Source organism: Artibeus jamaicensis, unplaced genomic scaffold, assembly GCF_021234435.1.
Source record: "Artibeus jamaicensis isolate MK-2021 breed Jamaican fruit bat unplaced genomic scaffold, CSHL_Jam_final contig_444, whole genome shotgun sequence".
Lineage (NCBI taxonomy): Eukaryota > Metazoa > Chordata > Mammalia > Chiroptera > Phyllostomidae > Artibeus > Artibeus jamaicensis.
Genome location: NW_026521831.1, coordinates 7470117 through 7494413, shown reverse-complemented (window position 1 = coordinate 7494413; position 24297 = coordinate 7470117). Strand labels below are relative to the sequence as shown.

The following is a 24297-nucleotide window of genomic DNA, read 5'->3' as shown; positions in this document are numbered from 1 at the left end:
TAATAACTAATAATACTAATAAGCCTCAATAATACTACAACACTCTATTTAGTATTGTCACATCCTTAATAAAACAGTGATTTACTTCTGAAAGTTTAAGCGAACCGTAGGAAATTCAGAGAGTGTATTTGGAATCAAGACAAATATTACTAACATATCAGAAACTTCTGACTTAAGCAGACACACTTAAAAATTGATTACGGAGTTATTTAAGAAGTAAAAGTAAAGACATTCACTGTGTAGAACATATTATAAACTAACTTAATTTCAGTTAACAAGCTGCAGAATGGTAGGAGATGGATGCAAGAGAGAGTAAGAAGAGTTTTCTGTGCCGGTTCCTCATCTATTGATATCAGTGGTGTTCGATTTCTTTCCGTTATTCAGACTCAAAACCTCAGTCATCTTAGCTTTTTTTTTTGTCTTTTAAAGATTTTCCAATTGACACTATTACAGTTGTCCCTTATTTTCCCCCTTTCCCCCCTCCACCAAGCCCTTGTCCCCACTTCCTTCTGCGGCCTTCTCCACATTGTTGTCTGTGGCCATGGGCTGTGCACATGTGCGTGTATGTTCTCTGGCTAATCTCTTCTAGACTCCCCCGCCCTCCCCTCTCTGAGATCTGTCCGTCTGTTTTCCGTGTAATCATGCCTCTGGTTTTATTTTGTTTGTCGGTTTAGTTTGTTCATTAGATTCCACACATGAGTGAGATTATATGGTATTTGTCTTTCTCTGACTGGCTTAGTTGCTTACATAATGTTCTCCAGGTCCATCCACGCTGTTGCAAAGGGTGGGGGCTCCTGCTTTTTTACGGCTGTGTAGAATTCCCTTGTGTGAATGCACCACAGCTTCTTTATCTAGTCATCTCCTGATGGGCACTTGGGCTGTGTCCCTACCTTGGCTGTTGTAAATAACTCGGCTATGAACACGGGTGCGTATGTTCTCGTTAATTTGTAATCACTTTATGTGCCCTATGTTATCTATGCCCCACAATGTAAAGCCCAACCTCTTCAACCTGGTATTAAAGTTTTTGATTATTTCAACTCTCTTCTGACCCCTTCTTCATTAGACACCTCCATCATCATTGTTTTCAGGTATTTCCTATTACTGGGTGGCTAACATCTTAATAGTTCTTTCTGGAATTTGTGGATCTGTGTTTTAAGTGTGTAGTGTGGACAATGGATCTAAAGTGTGTTTTATTTTATTTTTTTCCAGATGACAGAAGTCAAACTATACTTCCCTTAGTGAAATCATTTTGTGAAAAATCTTTCAAAGCTGATGAATCAATTCTTGTTTCCTTATCTTTCCACTTAGGAAAGCTATGCCACGGACTATATGGTATGATGTATCCTGAGAATTTCAAGATTATGGATAATTTTTCCCTTTTTTTCCTACCTTAGTCACTAAACTTCAGCTATTCAGTTATAATACCTATCCTTTAAGTGTGTAAAATCTTAAGAGATCTTAGAAATTTGGTAGGATAATTTAGGAAAACATTTAGGGATGACTTTTTCCCTAATAGAAGCTATTTGAAAGAACAATGACAGAGTGAAGTAGGGTAACCCTTTAAATTTCTGAATATTTTATGTGTTAGTTGATATATAATAAAAGCAGCTCAGATATATTAACTGTTGGTACATAGTAAGAATACCCTTATTAATTATTTGTTGAATAATATATAACATGAGAAGTTCAGCTTAGAATGTAGAATAACACCCATAACTCTTGGCATGTTGAATATATTGCTCAGTTCTTAGCTTACTGTAATCATGTAAGCATCAATTAAGTCACAGCCATCTAGCATAGTAAAATATTTTTATGTGGGTTGTAGACTTTTAATGGGTGATTGAAAAGTATATTGGAATTCATAATGAGTTCCTAGCTCCCTAAGATAGTTAATGAATATGGAACCAATCTGTTGATCACAAAAAATATTTTGAGTTTACTTTGCCATCTTTCAGATTTAATTTTTAAGCTCCCCTAAGACACATACGCATGTGTTTTCTGCCCGCACTTTAGAATATTTACCATAAGTAAATGCAGTAACGGCCACACTGTTGTTGTACTGACTTGTTAGGGCCGCAGTGTGGCCTATGCTGCAGGAACTAGTGCAGGTGTGGTTCCCGCATTGCGTGGTTTGTGCTGTTAAAACGAACCTCAGGTGAAGCAGCAGGACCTTGAGATTTCCTATAGTGGTCACTCTTTCCTCCTTGTTGCTGTTAGTTATGAACTCTAACCATTTATTTAAATATTTGGTTCGATATGTGTTTTTATTGTGCTCTGCTTTTATCTTTTTAATTTTTGTTTTCAATTAAAATGTTGAACAAATGTTTTAAATTTTTCCAGGGATTTTTACTCCAGATCAACACTTGAGATTTTTGGAGTTTTATAAGAAACTTTGTACATTAGGTTTGCAACAAGAAAATGGACACAGTGAAAACCAGATTCCACCCCAAATCCTAGAGCAGGAGAAGAAATATATTTCAGTGCGGAAGAACTGCGCTTACAACTTTCCGGTAATAAATGATATATTTGTATTGATTAAACATTTTGGTTATTAAAATTATGTGGATAGCATTAAAAATATTGCCATATTTGATACTTGCTATTTAGCATTATGTCTGGAACATACAGTAGGTACCTAGTAAATATTGGTGTAATTTATGTTGACTTCTATCTATAAATTGGAATCATGTGCATCTATTTGGTTCTTCCTAATATGATTTCTAACTAAATTATGATTCAGAGGATGTGATTTCAACTCGAGTGAGAGGATTATAGTATTAGGAATTGGTGCATGTTTTTCCCTCCTTCCCACTCACCTTCTCCCTCCCACCTCCACCAGGCCATGATTGTTTTTGTCGATCCTAAAAACTTCCACATGGAACTCTATTCTACATTCTTCTGTCTTTGTCATGACCCTGAAGTACCAGTCAGATACACTATCGCCATTTGCTTCTATGAGGTAAGTCTGAAGAAGTGATACATTTGTTGTTAATTCTATCTGTGTGCACTCGGTGGTTATCTGGTATTTTGTGCACTTTCATTTACAGATGTGTTGGAAAATATAGGCTCTGTATCTCTTTCACATTCTAGTCCTAAGTCTTATTTTAAAATTTTCTTCTTAGAATGTTTGTGGAATTCATTTATATAAACATTATATTTTTATCATATATGAATCCATTCATTCAGTATATGAGTATTTACACCAAGCGCTTACTTTAAGCTCACATTGTGGTATAGATATGGGTTTTGCAGAGTTGGAAATAAAATCAGTTTTTATATGCTTTATAGTATTTCCATTTAACTTTGTACCTAAATTTAAGATAAACTTGAGAACATGTGGAAAATTGAGAGAGTAACTATTTACATTTATTGTTTTTACTGCAAATATATCATGTTTCATGAATATAACTTTACATTCAGCTGTTATAACAACTCTCCATAATATGAGAGCAAAAGTGAATTGAAACTTTTCTGATGGCTCTAACTAATTTTTTAACTACCCAGCTTGAAATTTGGGGCGTGTTTCTGGAGTGAGTGCCGTGAGTGCGTGCGTGCTGCGGCTGCACTGAACACGTGTGGAAGATGACTTGTCCACTTTATAGTTGTCACATGAAAATCTCTTCATGAGGCATAATGAATTATTTTCTTTCTTTGTAAGAGGTATAATACATTGTCTTATCTTCAGTGTGAATACCTCATGCCCTTCCTTGCACCTTGTTCCTACAGCAAAGCATTGTTACATTAACTTCTTTTGAATAGCATTTTTTTCTGATACGAATGAAATAAATGTTCATTGTGCAAAATCTAGGAAATACTTCCTTTAAATTGCATAATTAACTAAGGTGATTTCGCTGTTGCACAGTTAAATCATCTTTGTAAATATACATCCAGAAATACACTTTTGGAGGAGGAGAGACAGCAGAGGGAACAGCCCAGCTGAGTGAAATATTGTCTCTAATATGCACTTAGTGGGTATTTAGGTGTGGTTACCATGCATGCATGGATTTTTCTAGTGGTTTCCAGAGATGATGGCATGAAATTAGAGTCTGAGAATGCAATATTTATGTAATATGAGAGTTTCTGATTATTTTTATCTCATTCCCTTAATATTTCATTTTATTTATGTTTTAAAGTAGACATAATATGTTAACACCATAAAAATAAATATGTGGAAATGTGTACACAAAGATATTTCACTGATAGAAATGAGTTTGGAAATTATTGGTATGGTTATTTGCTGGGTAGCTAGTTTCCCTATTCTCCCAAATCATACCAAGTAAGTAGGCTAATAGTGATATTCTCATCTATACTGGTGGATTTAAGTTTTCCTAATAGTATTATTCCTAGGTTCTGTTGATTACTTTAGTATGCTTTGACTTTGTTCTTGTGTTTATTTCAAAAATATTTTTGACAAGCCAAGAGCAACCCTACAGAGCAAAGGTTTTAAAACCCTTTTTTAATCAGGAACCCTTTTTTTGAAATTAAACTTTATTCAGAAGCCCAATATGTAAAAATAAACAGACATAAATAAATAAGTAAGTAAGTGCAAACCAGTGTATCTACCACTGTGTTTGTCTGGAGGGAAAAAAAAATACCTGTTCACAAAGGAGCGGGATTAGTCTAAACTCTCTCAACTCCTTTCATGCTGATTGCGACCTTTTTTTATTTTTAAAAGATTTTATTTATTTACTTTTTTTAAGAGAGAGCAGTAGGAAGCAGAAAGAGAAGTAGAAAAACATCAATGTGCAAGGGCTACATTGATCAGTTGCCTCTCACACACCCCAGCCGGCAACTTTTTGGTTCTCAGGCCAGTGCTCAGTCCACTGAGCCACAGCAGCCAGGGCTGACTGTAGTCTTTGACGGGAAAAGCCTCCCATATTGTGCTTGCTTAGGCGTTCTCTCTATTCCTGTCACCGTAGGCCTTTGGTAGAACCTGCCTCTTTCAGAAGCTCTGGGCAGGGATGAATGCTCACAGCCTGAGATACCCTGTCATGCCTCAGCGGCTGCTCTCAGCCTTCCCACTACAAGCTCAGGCATCTGCAGGCTTGTGATTGCTTGTGGTACAGAAGTTCTGATTGACGAATTCTTTCTTTGCGCTATCCGTGCCGTGTGTTCACTTCCTCTCCCTCATATTTATACACAACTCAGCATGCTATGAAGCAAACTGAAAAGCTTGTTATGTATGCAAGTAATTTTTTTAGGAATCTAATTTTATGTTTATGATTTAACCTGACCTTGTTTTAGAAGCGGTAATTAATAGGAGCGTATTTTTAAAAGTTATTATAACCTTTGTATGTCTACTAGTCTTCAAATCTGAGAGACTTTATTACTACATTTTAGGTGTCTAAACTTCTGAATTCTGGCGTATATTTAATACATAAAGAATTAATAACATTATTACAAGATGAATCACTGGAGGTAATATCTTCTTACTGTTTGGTTTTTACTTCTTTCATGTTAAATCTGAGTACCCCACTCCCCCCCTGCACCCCTGCCACTTCTGGGGAATTGCATGAACTCTTTCAGCTGACCAGCCCCAGAAGCTTTAAGTCAGTGTACCATTGTATCACAGACTGAAGCTGGAAAGGCCTTTTAAAAAGATGAGGTTTAAAGATATATTTAGTTTTAAAATATATATGCGTATTTGTTCAGGAATTTTGGAAATGCCAAAAATAGACATTTAAAAGAGTAAGTATCTTTAGTGCTGATCACTGTTATTGTTTTATTATATTTTGTTCATTTTCTATTTTTTCTATATAAAGATTTTTATTGTACACAATTGTAATAATATGTTATGCTACATTTTACATATTTTTTTTCTTAGTGTTGTTTGGGGAGTGTACTCCCCAAAACATGTCAGGCTTTGAAACATGTGAAGGCTTTTAAATACTTAATTTTGATGCCATAGTTAGTGTATTCTAGTCACCTAAATGACTAGTTTGCTCAAGTACAACTATCAGCACTTGGACATCACTGAGGGTGTTGTCTGGCTCATACTCTGCGTTGTAAAAGAGTTTGAATGTGTTGGTTGTGCAGGAGTAGTTATCTCAGATCTAGATTCTATGATCAATATCATGAGGCAGGTACCTTAATCTCTTTTGATAGTCTGAGAGTTTGATAGTTTGATAGGGGTAGGTACTTTGACCAGGGCAATTGATCATGTTTCTAAGACCCTCCAGCAAGAGAATGTAAGAAAACAGAAACCTCCAAAATGTTGTTTAGTAAATAACACTGTTTCTGTGTAGGAGCTGACATGTGAAGTTAACTAATCTAAGATTAAACAAACATTATAATTGTCATAAGAGTAATCAGTATCTCTATTAAAAGGTACTAGATGCTCTTATAGACCATCTTCCCGAAATTCTGGAACTTATGTGTGCCGGTGGAGAAAGCAATATTCAAGAAAATAAGGTAAATCCCAAGTATCAAAAAGTTTCTGAATGTTGTAAAACATTGCCTTTCCTCTACAGAGTTGCTGTGGGGAATCAGTGAAAGGCCGATGGGAAACATTTAAAAGCATGGTTGCCACATAGTAGGTGCTCAGTAAATGACTGTTGGAGTTTGAACAGTTTGAATTTCCTCTGCAGTCTCACTCTACCATGACTCTTACTCATTGTCCTTGGAGCTTACATTATTATTTTCCGTTTTTATTCACATTAATTATTATTTCAAGAATAACAACTGATGAGGGCAAAAGGGTAGGAATTTAGAAGGTCAAAGTTTGCTGACAGTGAGATAGAATAGATTTTACTTTAATTAGAAGGGTTATGAGAGTCCCAGTCTCTATTTCAAAATTTTGTTTCCACTAGTTAATAAATTTTACTCACAGATTTTTAAAAAGTATTTGATTTAATCACATTTTTATCTCTCTGTGACAACTGAGATGCCCCCTGAGTGAACGAGAGCATTTCCTTCCCATATGTATTGTCAGCTGAATAATTTGACTGAACCCTGCAGTTGATGTATTTCTCTCCCTGATTCTTTTGGTGTGTTTTCTTTTCCAGTTATCCTCTCTGCCTGACTTGATTCCAGCACTCACAACCGCTGAGCAGCGAGCTGCAGCCTCTTTAAAATGGAGAACTCATGAGAAGCTGCTCCAGAAATACGCCTGTCTGCCACACGTCATATCAAGTGATCAGATTTATTACCGTTTCTTACAAAGAATGTTCACGATCATGATGACAAACGTGAGCCCAAACCCTTTGATCTTGTTCTTTGGAACTCACACCTCAGTTTGGAGTTACCACCACATTTTTTATGTTCTTGAACTCCTACAACAAACTGAGTTCACTCCATTCTGCCCAGAAGGATGTTTTCTTCCCATGTTCCTGGAAGGGAACTCACGTTTCCCTTTGCTTCTCCCCTGGTTTTCCCTTTGATCATCCTCTACCTGGAGGGAGGGAGGAATGAACGGGTGGCGCCTGCACTTGCCCCAGACTCACCTTGCACTTGACACAGCTCTTCTGGGGCGGGGGGGCACTCATGGGAGGTCAAGGTCCCCACCACAAAGTGTGCCTTCTGCTGTGATGCTCACCGACTATGTGCTGTGGCCCCAGGGCCAGCTTCAATTTTGCCGCTTTGCCAGGGCATGCCATAGTCCCCAGAACACTAGTTTGGTCACTTTTAAAAATAGTTCCTAACGAGTGGCTCTGTAATGGATAAAGTTTATACTAAAGACATGGGGGCCCCACTAGGGATAACTTTAAAATTAGAATCAAAAGCAGTGGTGGGTGGTGGAAGAGCTATACTCAAACTTTCCCACAGAGTAAATTGTCTCCCTTGCTCACGAGAATCCCCAGAGGGGAATTATTTAACCTACGGTTCACTGTACGTTTAACATGGTGTCCTGGTGTCCTACTGCCATTTTTTTGAAGCAGAAGAACTTCCACATTATGTGTGCATTTTAGAAACTGTTAAAAAAGGTACTTTAAATTATCACTGTTCTCATTAAAAAAGGAGAGATGAAATCTAGCAGCCATCTCAAAAACCCCAATTGGTTTTAGTTTCAAATGTTAAAAAGACAGACCTTGGCTAGTGTAGCTCAGTGGATTGAGCGTGGGAGGATGGAGGTTCGATTCCCAGTCAGGGCACATGCCTGGGTTGCAGGCCAGTTCCCAGCAGGGGACGCACAAGAGACAACCATACATTGATGTTTCTCTCCCTCTCCCCTCCCCCTCTAAAGATAAATAAATAAAATCTTAAAAAAAAAGACAGATTGAGCGCGGGCCTACAAACCAGGGGATCTTGGTTCCATTCCCAGTCAGGGCTCATGCCTGGGTTGCAGGCCAGTTCCCAGCAGGGGATGCACAAGAGACAACCATACATTGATGTTTCTCTCCCTCTCCCCTCCCCCTCTAAAGATAAATAAATGAAAAAAAATCTTTAAAAAAAAGGGATGACTTCATTCTTTTCCCCTACTGATTTTTAGAGCTAGGAGTTAGTGAAGTCACTTTCTATATGACAGATGGATTTTATTTTTGGTTTTGTCTTTTTGACTTATTTTTTATATTGAGTGATATTTTAATCAATTGCAGCCTCCCTTTGCGTACTCAGAGTGTCCCAGCATCTTCAAGCTGACTTTTACGTGCTTTTGAGATGATTGAATTTATCTTGATTTTTGGCCCAGAAGATAATTTACTTTTTATAACATTGTACATACTATAAGATACAAAATATATGCATTTTCATATGACTGGTATATATTTGAAATTCTATTGTATACACTTTAAAATGAAATAATAGAACACCATGCTTTTATCCAAAATTCGTTTTTTAAAATTCCAGTAGTATTTCAGTTTATATTATTTCTTAAATTTCCTGTGCTTACTTGTAGAGAACATTTTCTTTTGACATTTAGTATATTAAAAAACACCACACAGAATAGTACTCCACACAATGGAAATAGCTTGTGTAAAATAATGAGATGAGGGAGCAGGCAGTATTCTCTCAGCAATAATGTAAAGTCTTATTCTACTTGAGTTTTCAAAGTTCCCCATTGTAACAATCTGAATCTTCAAGAATTGAGTATTATAATATGTATGCGTAAGTCAAGATGGTGAACATGGACTTACACTGGACACAGCAGTATATCTGGTTAAGAATTTTCTCTAATAAATACCTTGAATCCAAACCCAGTAGAGATGGGTGGTTGAATTCATTTAGAATTAAAGTTGTTCCCATTGGTGTGACAGAAATTCAAAGAACATTAGTGTTTCAAACACTGTAATGGTGTCCTGACATGGACTGACACAGTGTCCTTTGATTCTAAGCTTTACCTGTGTCATGGACTGGGAACCTCAGGTTGAAGAGCTAGGAGTGAACTAAAAGGATTGAGGACCATACCAGACTGTGGCATCTCTAAATTTATACTTTGAAAGTGGCACATTTGTGGTGACGTACTTGGTGCAGGGAGGGCTCTAGCAAAGGCTTGTTCAATAAGCGAGTGACAAGGTCCAGGGACTAGCTAAGAGAGTGGGTGGCTAAGGTGTATTTGGGGAGACTGTCATTTAAGATGAAGTGGCAAGGAAATGACAGTTAAATGTAAATCAAGTCTGAGTGATTTAAATGACTGTGCCAGATTAAAATAACTTTGTAATGTGATGTATTAGTTGATTTTCCTGAATTGTATTAACATTAAATTATGAAAACACTTCCAGAGAGACAGAAGCACCGTGATCTGAGAAGCAGATAACACTGCTTTTATTTTACTCAATAACCTAGATTTGTGCGGCCAAATTATTCAGACTGTATACTAACTGACTAGTTTAACTGCCTTTCTTATTTCCTTAAGAATGTCTTACCTGTCCAGAAGGCAGCTTCACGAACTCTGTGCATTTTTCTGCGCTATAATCGTAAACAAGAACAGAGACATGAGGTCATTCAGAAATTAATCGAACGTAAGTAACTCTTATCTCTTACTTTGAAACAAAGAAGTAAACACGGTGGTTAGCCTCAGTTATATCATTTGCTATGAATAATTAGGCTGCTGTTGGTAAATACCCAGAGAGTGTTTGGATTTGAGTTTTATAGGTTAATTTTTGGGTTTGTTTTAGAAATCTTATGATAGGATTAGATCTATGATGAGTGAAAGTAATAACTACTCTTGGCCTTTTTTGGGGTGAATTTCTACACTTGAGAAATTAAAATACATGTATCTCTGTTGGAAGCCTAGTTTTTCCCCTAATGAAATAGAATTTGGAACTAAAATATAAGCAGAATATCCAGGAATCTAAGCATGTATTTATGTTTCTATTTTAAATATTAACAGTGAGGTTTTATTTTTTTCTTGAATAGAGTTGATAGTACACATAAATGTGAATCTGGTGAGCCTAGGTACTTTGTAATGTCTTTTTTTAAATCCTCAACAGAAGATATGTTGTTATTGCTAAGAGAGAGAGAGAGAGAGAGAGAAATCAATGTGAGAAACATTGATTGATTACTTCCTGGGAATCAAACCTGCAACCTTTTGGTCTATGGGATAACACTCTAACCAACTGAGCCACCTGGCCAGGGCTATGTCTTAATGTCTTTTTAAAAATTAAGTCCATTAACTAATGCAATCTTATTTTGATTTGCTAAGGATCAAAATGAAGACAAAAACTTTTAGCGAAAGTGGTAATTCTAAATTAGTGGCCTATAACTATATCTACTTGCTTTGGCCAAAATGTCTTAAGCTTTTGTTAAACTGTTACCCAGCATAAATGGGTAATGGGGTTTTCTGGTTATTGGAGTTTACCAGTTTAAGTATGGACTGCTGCTTTTCAAAAAAAATGAGAGTATGTAAAATTTTATTTAAGAACAATTCTACTTAGTGTACTTTAATCTTTGTTTTTTAGTCTTTTAAAATTAAATTTTTATTTTTAATGGTAAGGTCTTACATTTATTTATATTTCTTAGACTTTATTGATTTATTTTTAGAGAGGAAAAGGGAGGGAGAAGGAGAGGGAGAGAAACATGGATGTGTGGTTTCCTCTTGTGCACCCCCTACTGGGAACCTGGCCTGCAACACAGGCATGTGCCCTGACTGGGAGTCAAACCAGCCGCCCTTTGGTTTGCAGACTGGCACTCAATCCAGTGAGCCACATCAGCCAGGGCTGACCTTACATTTAAAATATTTTGTTTTGAATGAAGATTTTACTTCGTTATAAATATGAAGAATTTTGCTTTGGAACATTTATATAATAAGGGAGAAAATTATCTTCTCAGTATGATCTATATTATTTTAATAATTCTGTATTAATATATGACTGTCCACTTCAAGGCATTTTTAAAGGAAACAAGAGGAAGAAAGTTAATTTGATTGCTAAAAGATTTTGAAGTTATACGACTACCTTATTTTGTTGTGTATGATGTACACTTTTTTGTCCAAATTTTTAAGGGAAAAATAAGGATGTGCATTATACATGGGTGTAATGATTACATGCCATGCGTATAATGATCCCGTGTATAAAGCACACAAAAATGTGGGTGCACATTATACACCGCAAAATACAGTCCATATCTGCGTTTGAGTTCTAGCTCTGCATTTACCTGCTCTGTGACTTTAATGTCTCTGAATTTCAGCACACCTTATCTTTCAGGAGGGAAAATTATGTGCTTATCCCATTGTATTGCATGAGTCCTTAGCACATAGTTGCTGATCGAAAGTAGTAAATATAGTCATTCAATTTTACTAAATGCTAATGGAATTGAATGCAATGTTTAATATTTTTTCCCTGTTTTCTGAGGTATCATTAATTTGGGGGGTCTACAAACCTGAGGTAATACAATACAGTTTTTTGCTTATCTCTTGTATTTGCTAAACAATTATGGGGTATAAAGAAACAGCATGGATTATATGTCTGATTCTGCCATGTACTTTCATGAAAGAAAAGTTAAATTTATGATAAATTTTGTTTGTTGTTTCTAGAACTGGGCCAAGGAAAAAGTTATTGGAATAGACTTCGATTTTTGGATACCTGTGAATTTATTATAGAAATCTTTTCCAAATCATTTTTCTGTAAATATTTCTTTCTACCTGCTATTGAACTGATACATGATCCAGTAGCAAATGTGAGGTATGGTTACCAATCTAAGAAAATATTTGAAAAAATGACATTTTACTGTATCTGCTACAATGAATATATGCAAAATCTTTTTCTTAGTCAATTAAAAAATCAAGTAAAGAACTTATATTTGCTTTGAAACTCTCGGTAGTCTTAATTGCTGAGCTTCAGTTGGACTTTGAAGCACAATTTTTAACACTGTCTTGAGTCTTATTTATTGGGTCGAGAGAGCAGTCAGTCAGGGCCAGAGTGGCAGCCTTCTCTGGCCACTTGGTCACACACATAGGCTTTAAGAAATGATTCAGCAGATATGCTTAATTTATTTATCTTCTAAGACAAAGAAAAAGTAGTTCAGAATTGAATTGGAGAGAATCTGTTTATTTTTACTGCCCCGTTTATTCATAGAAATATGGCTGCTTTAAAGTCTTTTTCTTGCCTTTCACATTGTTTCCCAATGTCTTACGTTTTTGAAGTCCATTGGATGTTAATTTCAATTGGCTAACATACTGTTCGATTAGATGGAGCAGGCCTGAAAATGGCTTGCTTGGAAATTGGGGGGAAAAATAAATATATTTTGCCTTTTTTTCCTCCCCAAATAAGCATGTTATTTCTTCTTAATTGTGGTGAAAATGCATAACATAAAGTCTACCGATTTAAGAGAATAGTTCAGTGGCATTTACTACATACATACTGTTCTGTGAGACTTATTTGTGCATTGCATCATGAGTAGAAGAGGATTTTAACTGCTTAGACATTACATTTCTGTGTTCTATGCTCATGTCTCTGTTCTGAACTTGAGGACCTCAGGTCTGTGTGTCGGCAGTGCTTTAGAGATGGGCAGATAGAAAAGAGAAGCTGTCATAGGCAAGGCTGGTAGGATCCCACAAGTTTCCTTGCAGGAGAGTTCCTAAAGCCACTGCTGGAGCTGATTTCCAGCTTTCCACTTGCCGTGTGTCTTTGGGCAAGTTGCAGAACTTCCCTGTGCTTCCGAGAAATAAACCAGAGATATTGTACACAAAGAGTTTAGTTTACCAGAAAGGTGTCATTCCTTTATAATTTCAAAATCTTTATAATTTCATGGGCCTAGAATGCTCATAGAGATAAATCATTACTATAGTTTGTATAGCTTCTGCTGAGTATATGTTTTCTAGAACCTGACTTTGGTTATAAAGAATGAAGGGTGCATAGATTGTTGTTTTTGTCTTTTGTTAAGTGAGTGTTTAAAATTTAAATTCACTGAGTCTAGACAATATCAAGGCTGGACAAGTAATACTGGTATTCAAAGAAGCCTTCTCCTGATTTGTGAAAAATGAAAATAATTCTCTTTGGGGGACTGGGACCCCTTAATTAATGCATCAGCAGGCTTGCAGTACCTGTGGTGAGCTCTGAATGAGTTTGAGGCCATTATAGCTATTTGCCGAGCTGAACATTCTAGAGGAGGAGCTGTCCTCTTTTTGGTTGAATAAAAAGCACATTTTGTTGTATGAGAAGAATCCTTCAGTGAAGGCTCAGCTGACGAAGCATCCTCAAGTCTGTAGGCATGGGACTTAGCTGTCACAGGGTTTGGCACAGAAATAAAAATAATGACATCTGGAGAGCACTCAGGTGAATGAATGAAAACAGTGGCCATAAAAAGACAACTGCCTAGTGTCCCTCTTGGAAACCACCAGCTCCAGCAAAGCAGTTGAGTTCGTTTGAGCTTAGCCAAGCAGAACGCTCCTCTGAAGCGCCTTTGCTCAGGAAGGTTTTCTGCTCTTTCCTGCATTTCCTTGCAGTCTTCAGGCTGCTTATTTCTTCCTTATCTCCTCCATCTAGATTGTGACTGTGCCCTAGATTCTGTCCTTTTATCTCCTCTTCTCCAACTGCACCCTGGCTTACAAACCCAGTGTTTGCTGAAGGTTCCCGACTCGGCGCCTCCAGCAGGGACATCCACCCTGAACAGAAGGCTTATTGAGCTGGCCGCCCACTTTGCATTTCTAATAGGCACCTCTGACTTAATTCATCCAGATATGTCCCTGTGTCTTGCTCCTGAGGTCTTCATCTCAGTGAATAACCATTTCATCTTTCCACTTGCTTAGGTCAAAACCTTAATTCCTATCTGTCATTCCACCCCCATCTCTCACACTCAGCGTCCAGCCACTTCTCACCACCTCAACTACTGCCTTCTGGCTCAGGCCACCATTATTATTGCCTGAATTATCAGAAGTTTTCTTTCTTGTGTCTGGACTGCCTGAAGTCTAATCTCAACAAAATAGCCAGATAATACTTTCAAAACATTAAGTCAGATCATTTTACACCCCTGCTCAAACCCTTCATGGCTTCTCATTGCACATAAAATAAAAGCCAGTCTCCCACTACTGCACAGAGATCTGCTGATCTCACCTCTGCCCCCTTCTAGCCACTGTAGTCGATTTGTCGGTTTGGGACCATACCTAGGTTGCCTTCCCTAGGAGGGCATCGGCTCTTACTGCAGCCGCTGCCTGTAATGACCAAACATTGATGAGGCCTATTCCCTCATTTTTTTTTAGGTCTTTGCTTAAATGTCATCTTTTTAGTGAAACCTTCACTGAAAGCCTCTCTCACTGCCTGTTTTAAAATTGTAACTTCCCCTCTTCTAGTATTCCCTCTCCTCTTTCTCCATGTTATTTTCCTTTACAGCACCTACCGCTATCTAACAGTCATTTTACTTAGTTTATTCTCTCGCCCTGCACGTAAGCTCCAGGACAGCACGTAAGCTCCAGGACAGCAGAGGATGTTGTTGCTTTTATTCACCATTGTATCTTAGCATCCAGATTAATAAGTGCTGGACCATAATAGGCATTCCATAAACATTTGCTGCATAATAAATGAACTCTCAGGCTTTCTACAGTTTGAATGTTCTTTCAGTTTTATGTTACTATTGTCAGTTATTAAATCTAAGTCATAATTTACTCAAAAGTAAATAATATTTAATTTATTATAGAATGAAACTTTGCTACTTGTTACCCAAAGTGAAATCTACTCTGAAGATCCCTGCAGATAAGCATCTACTTCAGCAGTTAGAGATGTGTGTGAGGAAACTTCTGTGTCAAGAGAAAGATAAAGATGTCCTGGCTATTATAAAAAGAGTAAGTAACACCCTTGCCACAGCATTTGCATTTCTTGCATTAAGATAGTCTTAATTATATCTTCACTATTCTAGCTTGATGGGCTGGCACTGTGTTAAAATATTTATATCCTTGCTAGAGTAATAAGACTTAGCGACTGATTTGGTTGATGTGTGCTATGGTTGGCTGTGGAAACACCTAGATATTAACTTTTGTTGCTAGTAATACAAACTCCACAAGAGAGAGCTTGGCACCTTTTAGGTGCTCAGTAAACACTGTTCAATTAATAATGAACACTTCGTTATCAGACTTCATTTACAAGCAGTTTACAATCTGGGAACGCTTCATTGGTAAAATTTGGAAAGTCACGTTTGACAGAAGCTTAGCTGTGGAGGGGCCATCTGAGTTCACTCAGCATCTGTTTGACATTAAAGTCTAGACCTAGAAATATTACGTGTCTGCTCAAGGTCATATTAGTAAAGGACAGAAATAAGACTAGAATATAGATCTCTTACCTTAAGTGCAATCATTTTTCAATAGCGTATCATTGGCGTATGTTTTTTGTTTTATTTTGTTTTGTTTTAGTATGTGGTCTTATATGGATTATTTGGGAATGTTGGAAAACTAAAACAATATATATTTGTGAAGTCAAATCTTAGAGTAGTTTAGTCTTCACTAACTTTTTTGCTCAATATATGAGTATAATGAATATTTTTATAAGATTAAGTCAAATTAAAGTGGTTGCTTTTATGAATCTGGATGTGAACTCCGGGACACATAGTCTTTGAGAATTTACTTGTAGTAAGAGAAATTAATTTATTAATGTCTTAAATAACAGCATTTATTTGAGGGGAAAAAAGAATTCTTTGCTTTTTTTCACCTAGAAATCATTGCCAGATGTTACATGAGGAACTTTTTTAATAAAGTGATTAATAGCCTAGTATCAATTAATATAATTTTACTTCACTGAAATGTGAATTCTTCATCAACTAAAATAATCAGAAATACCCAGAGTCTGGACACGCACCTAAATTAAAAAAACACATATATGTATACACACATATACACACATATACACACAGTGGTTTCTACCAGATATTTCTGACCTTGCATTTAATTACAGAAGTTTAGCCAATGAAGTTAAGATGTCAAAATAATACACATGAGAGGGTCAGTTACTTTTCTGAAAGAATTTATTGCCTTGAGATAATATAACCAGATCCCATAAGTAGATACAGAAATGCTGTAATGAAATTAATGGGTTACTAACCTACACTGGGTTATTCTGGAGTACGGCTCTTATTTTAGTGCAAAGTCCGTCTTTCCCAGGACGAGTCTGAGGTGCAGTGTCACCGCATTGCGGGGTGGGCGTGGGCCCCCTTCAGAGAAGCCGCACCAGGCTTCTGGGTGAGGATGGAATTGCGGATTCTGGTCATTTTTGTGAGATGGGATGTAATTTATTTAAAAACGATATTTCATGGCATAAATTCTCAAATTTTTACCAATTTCAGCATAAAAATAAAGCTTTAAAATATTTTATTTATTTATTTATTTATTTATTTATTTTTTAGAGAGAGGGGAAGGGAAGGAGAAAGAGTGGGAGAGAAACATTGATGTGTGGTTGCCTCTCATGTGTCCCTGGCCTGCAACCCAGGCATGTGCCTTAGCTGGGAATTGAACCAGTGACCCTTTGCTTCACAGGCCGATGCTTAGTCCACTGAGCTACACACCAGCCAGGACTAAAGCTTTAAATAAATATAATGTTTGCAATGGATAGCTTTGGCGGATGAGAAGATACAGGGTCCGGCAGAAGTAACGCCTGCTTGAGAGTGGTTGGTAGGGTAATAACATGGGTGTAATAATTTATAGTTTAAATTTGAACATCTGACTTAAAATGTCATTCTGTGTGTGTCAGTGTGATATTGTTATGTTACAGAATTACATGCTTATGCTTTTGTACTAAAAGAGTTTGTAATAAATCAGGGGTGTTATTTGTGCCGGACCCTATGTGGGTGTACTTTCTTTTGGCCATTTCAGGCACTTCTGCAGAGAAGTACTATTCTCTATCAGAGAGAACTGTGGGCACTTGGACTATTGTTAGATTGAAATAATTTGTCTCATACTAATTTATTCTGAAAGATAAATACTAAATTGAGAGAATGCCTAGAGATTAAAGCCTTTTCTATTGGTTTTCTATTGGTCATATGATCAGAAGTTTCTATGGAACAGAAAAGAATTAAGAATTTTAAGCCAAATGATAGATTGCTTCATATGTATTTAGCTAAAATATTTTTTAAGGTTTTATTTATTTTTAGAGAGAGGGGAAGGGAGGAGAAAGAGAGGGAGAGAAACATCAATGTGTGGTTGCCTCTCATGCGCCCCCTACTGGGGACCTGACCTGGCCAGCAACCCAGGCATGTATGTGCCCTGACTGGGAATCGAACCAATGACTCTTTGGTTCACAGGCCCAAAAGCCACACCAGAGTCACACCAGCCAGGGCAAAAGATTTTTTAATTAAAATTTTTACTGTATTTCTGAAAATTCAGAAAGTCAGCACTGGGAGTTATTAGAAATTAGTTAAATTGCATATGTTTAGAATTTAAAATATGTCTCTAGACTTTCTCTTCTTAAAGTTATAAACTTTTAAAAGTTTAAATAGATCCTGGCATTAACCTATAGAAGTTGATTAAAGATAAAAGGTAGAATTGGGGAGAACTTTAAAAGTTTTCTAATATAGCAGAAAGGAGTCTTGGTAAAATGATGGTTGATTTCTTTCCTGTTGAATAACTTTACATGCTTTCTTTATAGACCGTGTTGGAGCTGGACAGAATGGAAATGTCCGTGGATGCTGTAAGTGCATTCTCTTTACCTGTGTTGGAAGGGATATTTAAAAGTTGGCACAGACTCACCATTGGTGTTTCACAATTTCATTTTAAACTTTAAATTTAGTTTCAGAAAAAGTTTTATGAAAAAGATTTGTTGGATCAAGAGAAAGAGAGAGAAGAACTACTTCTTTTGGAAATGGTATGTTGTTTTCCCATGCACAAACACATACTTTTTTTCCTGACCAGTATTAACTGTGCTTTGCTATTAAGCCTAGTAAATAATTTCAGTGTTACACTACTACTTTCTTCCTAAACAACTAAATAAGAATCCTGATCATTTGAAAGCTGTTATTTTATGAACTGCAGGGAAAACTACACTTGAGAGGCTTTTTAAAAAGCCTGTTTTTATTGAAGTATTATTGACATACAGTTAACATTTTAAGCATACAATTTGATGAATTTTGACATATGGACATATCTATGAAACCATCACCACCAAACATTTACCAATCAAAATACCAAACATTTTCATTCCCTTAAATGAACCTTCTGCACCTTTATGATTCACATCTTCCCTTCCGGTGCCCAGAAGCCACTGACCTAGTCTCTGTTACTACAGATTAGTTTGTAACTAGAATTTATATCAGTTTGATAATATATTACCTGATCTTTTTGTCATGCATCAGAGAGAGAGAGAGAGGGGAGGAGAAACACTGACATGAGATAGAAACATCAGTTGGTTGCCTTCCCGTGTGTGTACTGACTGGAAATCGAACCTGCAGTCTGGTGTGTGCCCTGATCAGAATCGATCCCATGACTGATCTTGGGATCTGCGAGACGATGTGCTAACCACTGAGCAACACTGGCTGGGGCTGGGCGATGTTCTGTGCCCCCATCTGTGAGCTGCTGTGGCTATATAGGCGTGCTCCTTTTTGGGAAAATTCACTGAGCTGTACACTTAGAATTTTTCACTTTCTCTATTGAGGTATATTACACCTCAATAAACATTTTTAAAAACGTCCCAAAGACTATTGTCTTTTCTCACAGTCTTTTTAAAGAAAAACATTATTTTGCTATTCACAAATCAGAAATGAAAATGACCAATAGTAACACATTTTTTGCTAATGAAAATCAGTAAATACCTTCAAGAAAATAAAGGTCCATTACCACAGTGATACGAAACTCCTCTTTTTAAATAGCTTAACAAATCCCCAAAGGCACAATTCTGTAGATGTTAGAAGAACACAAATGTGAAAGAAACTGGACTTCTTTAGGCACTAATTTGGAAAGTAAAAGTACTTCTTTCAGGGATTTTTGTGAGCAAGATTTGTATTTCTAAAGCTTGGGGTAACTTCTCATTAGAACATCTTTTTAAGTCTGTTCATGCTCCCCTTTAATGCTGAAGACGCTGTTTTCCCGACAGGAGCAGTCGGAGAAGGAGAAGCAGCAAAGTGACGGGAGGCCCATGAGCGAGAGAACCTATGAGAAGAAACGTGAGTAGTTCTCCTGCGTCTTCGCCACTCAGTCCCACAGTCGATGTCTGACCCTGGCAGTGCTGAAAGGCCAGGCTGAGTTAGGAATTTCATAATGAAAAACTGCTTTTCTTTTACTCTTAAAAGTCATTTTCAAAACTGGCTGTTTAATGTTGTGTAGATGTTAAGAATACATGAATAAATGATGAGAAAGTGTGTGGAGCTTCAGTTCCTTCAAAGGAAAGTGATAACAGCAGTAAAGTTATGAAATTGTCACTGAATAACTAAGATTGGAATATGTAAATGTGCAGAGTGAGGGTATTTGGGAAAGTGTGCGGCTTAGCAAAGGGTATGCTTCCTTTTTTCTGGGCTGTCTTGTTCTGTGTATGGAGGTGAATAAGAGCCCAGGGGAAAGTGCGGCACTTAAAACAGACTTTGTTTTAGGTAGAGACACCAAGACACCAACAACGTTGCCCAAGAACACCCCCATTTCTGCCCCTGGGCCCTCTTCCAGCACCCCATCGACAAGTAAGAAACAACTTACTATGTTTCCTTCTTTCCTCTTATCAAAGTTCTTTATGGGGAAAGTCACTGTCTTAGACGAGAGCCATCATGCCAAAGCACCGTCGTTCTTCCGTTAGTGTTCGTGTGGGTGGGTCTGAGTGGGTGGCTCTGAGTGGGCAGCTGGGGTGAGAGGGCCCTGGGAACCCCAGCTCAGGAAAGGGAGCTTGACCCCTCTGTGGCTCCCTGAAAACGGTGGGGCGTGGAGAGGGGGTGGGGTCGGGCATCTAGTCACTTTTTTTTCTGCTTGTTACTTCAGGCAAAGAAATCAAGAAATCCAAACTGATTCGGAGCCAGTCCATCAATAATCAAACTTTTCATGCAAAATACAGCAACTTAGACAAGTGTGCTAGGTATGACCTGTCAGCCATTCACATTTCAACTTCTATTTTATAGTCACACATCTTTGTGTATGTGAAGTATTTACAGTATTATAAAATCAGCATTAATTTGTGTTTTTTATGGGTAAATCATTTTTTAGGTTTCTTCTCGAAAGACTTTGTTAAAAAATAGTAGTCTACCAGTTTGCATCAGAACAGGCATTCTGGTGGTCTGGGAGACCACTGCATGGCAGCCGTGGAGTGGCCTCACAGAGGCCTGTCTTGTTTCATGGGGAAGGTGGCACTGTGTCACATGTGCCACTCAGCTTTCGTGTGGGTGTGCACAGGCCCCGTCTGCTGAATGGGTGTGGGTGTCCATTTGCTCTTCGTGCTGTTTCTGGCCGTGAGAAGCTGCTGACTCATCTCTGTGGTGCAGCAGCCACAGCAGAGTTCTGACAATAAAAGAGTATCCAGTTCCCCCCTTGGCTCACCACAGCAGACAGAAGTATAAACAGTTAAGACTGGGGGAGAATCAATAAATGAAGTGAACATGATATTTGATATGTGTTATAGACATGTACTATAACAGCTGCACGTCAACCAACAAGCAAAGTGATTTTAAGGAAGCATAAAGTCTTCAAAAAGTATTTTTTTAATTTTATTTAGTTATTTTTCAAGTACAGTTTTTTTTTGTCTATTTCTCCCATCCCAGCCTCCCCCACCCCTTGCTCCCCACCTCCCTCCCATTTCCACTCCCTTTAGTTCTCGTCCCTGTGTCCTTCCTATTTGTTCCTCCAAATCCCTCCCCCTTTTTTTCCTTAACTTCCCTTCCCTCTCCCCTCTGGTTGCTGTCCCCTTGTTCTCTATTTCAGTGTCTTTGTTTTTTTTTCTGCTTGCTTGTTTGTTTTGTTGTTAAAAGTATTCATTTATCTATCAAAATATGTTATGGAAAAACATGTTTTTCTTTTATTAAGACTAGCTTATTCAGAGTTTAAGCTATATTTTAGGACCTTATCAATAGGTCTATGTAGAGTTCCTAGTCAATAGGGGGATCTCTGTTTGTACAAAAGAGGTTAGAAGTAAAGACAGGTTGTAGCAAGGAATTTCATCACTGTTGCCCACCTTCGCTGACCATCAAAACACTAACTGCTGATCCAGGGCAGCAAAAGTTTAAGGAAATGCTTCTAAGTTATAGACAAAGTAATTGTTGTGAAGCATGGAATAGAAAAAATACATAAGTAAAAATAATAAGCATGTTTCATTAGCAGTAGGGCAAGCATTTAAAATAAAAGATTAAAAAGGGCCATGAGCTAGACAAGTGGGATTGAAACACACATGCTCTTGTGTTTTAAACTTAATTTTATTCTTTTCTAGTAAAAGTTCTGCAGCAGCATACACAACTTCTGTCTCAGGGTTAGCGAAGACTCCTATGGTCTCCCTCACTGGTAAGTAAAAATCTGAGCTCTCAAAAAATTGTTGAATTTAATAAAATATGATTTTCTTTAAATGACCAATTTGTTAGATTTCTAGATACAGTATTTTCCCTAAATGTATATCTTTATCAGATACCTAAGAAATTAAACTTTTCCCTAGCAACTGAGAAAATATTTGACTGTACTATTCTGTTTTCACTCCGTGTCAGGACCAGGAGTTTAATACTTTTAAAAGAGAAAAAGGACAAAATAATAGGATAGGTTTTACCATAGTCTGAGACCTGCTGAGGCATAGACTAAAATTTTTTGTAGTATTTTTAAGTTAGTTAAAAACATTAGGAAAAAAAACATTAGGGCTTTACTAATGTTTCTATGCAGATAATATGCAGCTAAACATTTGCAATATTATATATTTGACACTATACCAGGAATCAGAAAACCATTTACATAAAGGGTCAGAGAGTAAACATTTTAAGCCTTGTTGGCTACTTTGGCCTATGTCAGAGTCACTCAGTTCTGCCATCATGGAGTAGAAGGAGCCATGGACACACGTAAAGAGTGAGGAGGACTGTGTTCCAGGAAAACTGCCCACAGAAGCAGCAGCGGGCATGCTTCAGCCATGAGCTGCGGTTTGCTGACTTCCGGCATAGGTAGCGAAACAGATTTTTTGCTTTGAGAATATCAGTCGAAAATTGTAATATTGACCTATGGCAACTTTTTAGTGTAAGTCAAAGCAAATCTATTGAAGTTCTGAAAATTTTAATCATTATATTTCCTATTTAGGTTGTGTTTTGAGTCTTCTTTCTTTCTCTTACCTCTCCCTGTGTTCTTTATATTCTCGTGAAGAATATATGCACACTCACTGTTCTGTAAACAGTATGTGTTCGTTTGCCAGGACAGAAAGTCTTTCTGATGTTAAAGTTTTACGTTCACATACAGTATATAGACTGGTTCTACAAGCTATGCCATAGGCATTGTAGCAGTCCTGGAAGAACTTACTTCCTGTAAGTTGTCAAACTGAAGTTATCAACCTTCCTTTGAGTTAGGTCTGTGCATAGTACGAGTGCTGATTACTTTTATTTCAGCAAAGTGGTGAATTCTTTGGGAGACACTCCAGGAACCTTCAGGGTTTGGGAACTTTATTTACAATAGAGAATGCTTTTTAAAATTGTAAATATGTATAGAAAGACAACTTGGAGCTAATGGTACAGATGATTATAGCTTTCCATAAGGGGTTCTTCCGACTCGGATGGGTCCCTGCCGGCCTCTCGGAGTTAACTTCACCCTGCTGTGAATGAAGACTTTTACCTATGAACTTGTAACAACAGTTCATGCCCGGAAATTTCTTTGCCTAAATTATTAAGAATATGGATTCTGAACTGTTTGTGTTTGTATTTTTTAGAGAGAGAAAGAGATTTGTTGTTCCACTTACCTGTGCATTCATTGGTTGATTTTTGTATGCACCCTGACTGGGGGTCAAACTCTCAACCTTGGTGTATCGGGGTGACTCTCTAATCAACTGAGCTGCCTGGCCAAGGCTGAACTGGTTTTTAAAAGTTTTAGTTATGTGCATTAATTTTCCTTCAGTTTTTACTTTGCTAGTTCTTAAGTTATCTTGAGAATCAGGAGAGTATATATGATCTACTTAACATCCAAAAACTTAAATAAAAGCATGTATTTTATAAGGGTAATTCTTTATTAGAATATTTGAAAGATATTCTATCTTAAGGGCTCAATATTGTTTTGGAGAGAGGGAATATGGTTTGAAATATCTAGTTTTCTCTGTTAGAAAAATATGCTTATTATGTATTGATTACTTAGTGAAGTACAGACTGAGGCAAAAGTCACTTACAGTTACACATGAGATGTAAAGAGAAAATGGAAATAAAATGTCTCTCAACAAATGTGCCAGGTGTTCACATAGAGAAGAGATTTTATCTACGTGTGGGACTTGAGATGCAGCCTTTAAGATGATTCTGTCCTGCGAGGAAGGCCTGAAGGTGTGCCCGGGCTCTGGCAGGCAGAGATGGGTGTGGAGTGACATCCTGTGCGGAGCACCCGTCCCCAACGACAGCTGGGGGTTGGTGTCTCCGGGGAGCAAGGGCAGGCCAGTTTGGAGTGTGGAACAGGTGGAAGGGAGAGCAGAGTCGAATGAAGCTGAAAGGGAAGGTCAGAGTCATGGCTTGGAAGGTCAGAGTCATAGCTTGGAAGGTCAAATCAGATCCTTTTACTCAACATGAGCCCATCCTTAATTGTCCAGTGACTTCTGCCTGTCAGTTACAACATGCCAAGGCAATGTGGGTGCATTGGACCCAGGGGAGGGAAGTACGAAAAGGATGCTAGGAAGGGTTAGGGGGAAAACTGCAATGTGTCCATTGTCAGTTGCTGTGGAAAAGCAATGGTACCATTTTGACAAGCAGTTTGGTAAGGCTTATCAAGAATCCTAGATTTAGGGGACTTCCACCAAGATGGAGGCGTAGGTGGAAACACTTTGCGTCCTTGCACAACCAAATCTAAAAACAATAAAGTTTTAACAATAATAAACACAACCAAAC

The 24297-nt window shown here is 37.5% G+C and overlaps 1 protein-coding gene across 8 annotated transcripts in view; it reads left to right on the top strand.

Moving 5' to 3' along the window:
- Positions 1-24297, top strand: part of PPP4R4 (protein phosphatase 4 regulatory subunit 4) — an 82580-nt gene that overhangs the window by 49506 nt on the left and 8777 nt on the right. For 6 of the 8 annotated variants that reach the window (XM_053666149.1, XM_053666148.1, XM_053666153.1 and 3 more), the window contains 15 exons: positions 1210-1332; positions 2341-2510; positions 2840-2959; positions 5341-5418; positions 6328-6411; positions 7005-7187; positions 9791-9896; positions 11909-12056; positions 15007-15151; positions 17940-17981; positions 18081-18155; positions 19380-19449; positions 19873-19956; positions 20249-20342; positions 21684-21754. In XM_053666149.1, coding sequence (XP_053522124.1) covers positions 1210-1332; positions 2341-2510; positions 2840-2959; positions 5341-5418; positions 6328-6411; positions 7005-7187; positions 9791-9896; positions 11909-12056; positions 15007-15151; positions 17940-17981; positions 18081-18155; positions 19380-19449; positions 19873-19956; positions 20249-20342; positions 21684-21754 — 1593 coding nt within the window. The remainder of the gene's footprint in view (positions 1-1209; positions 1333-2340; positions 2511-2839; positions 2960-5340; positions 5419-6327; positions 6412-7004; positions 7188-9790; positions 9897-11908; positions 12057-15006; positions 15152-17939; positions 17982-18080; positions 18156-19379; positions 19450-19872; positions 19957-20248; positions 20343-21683; positions 21755-24297) is intronic. The other 2 variants (XM_053666150.1, XM_053666151.1) reach the window with 2 other exon arrangements.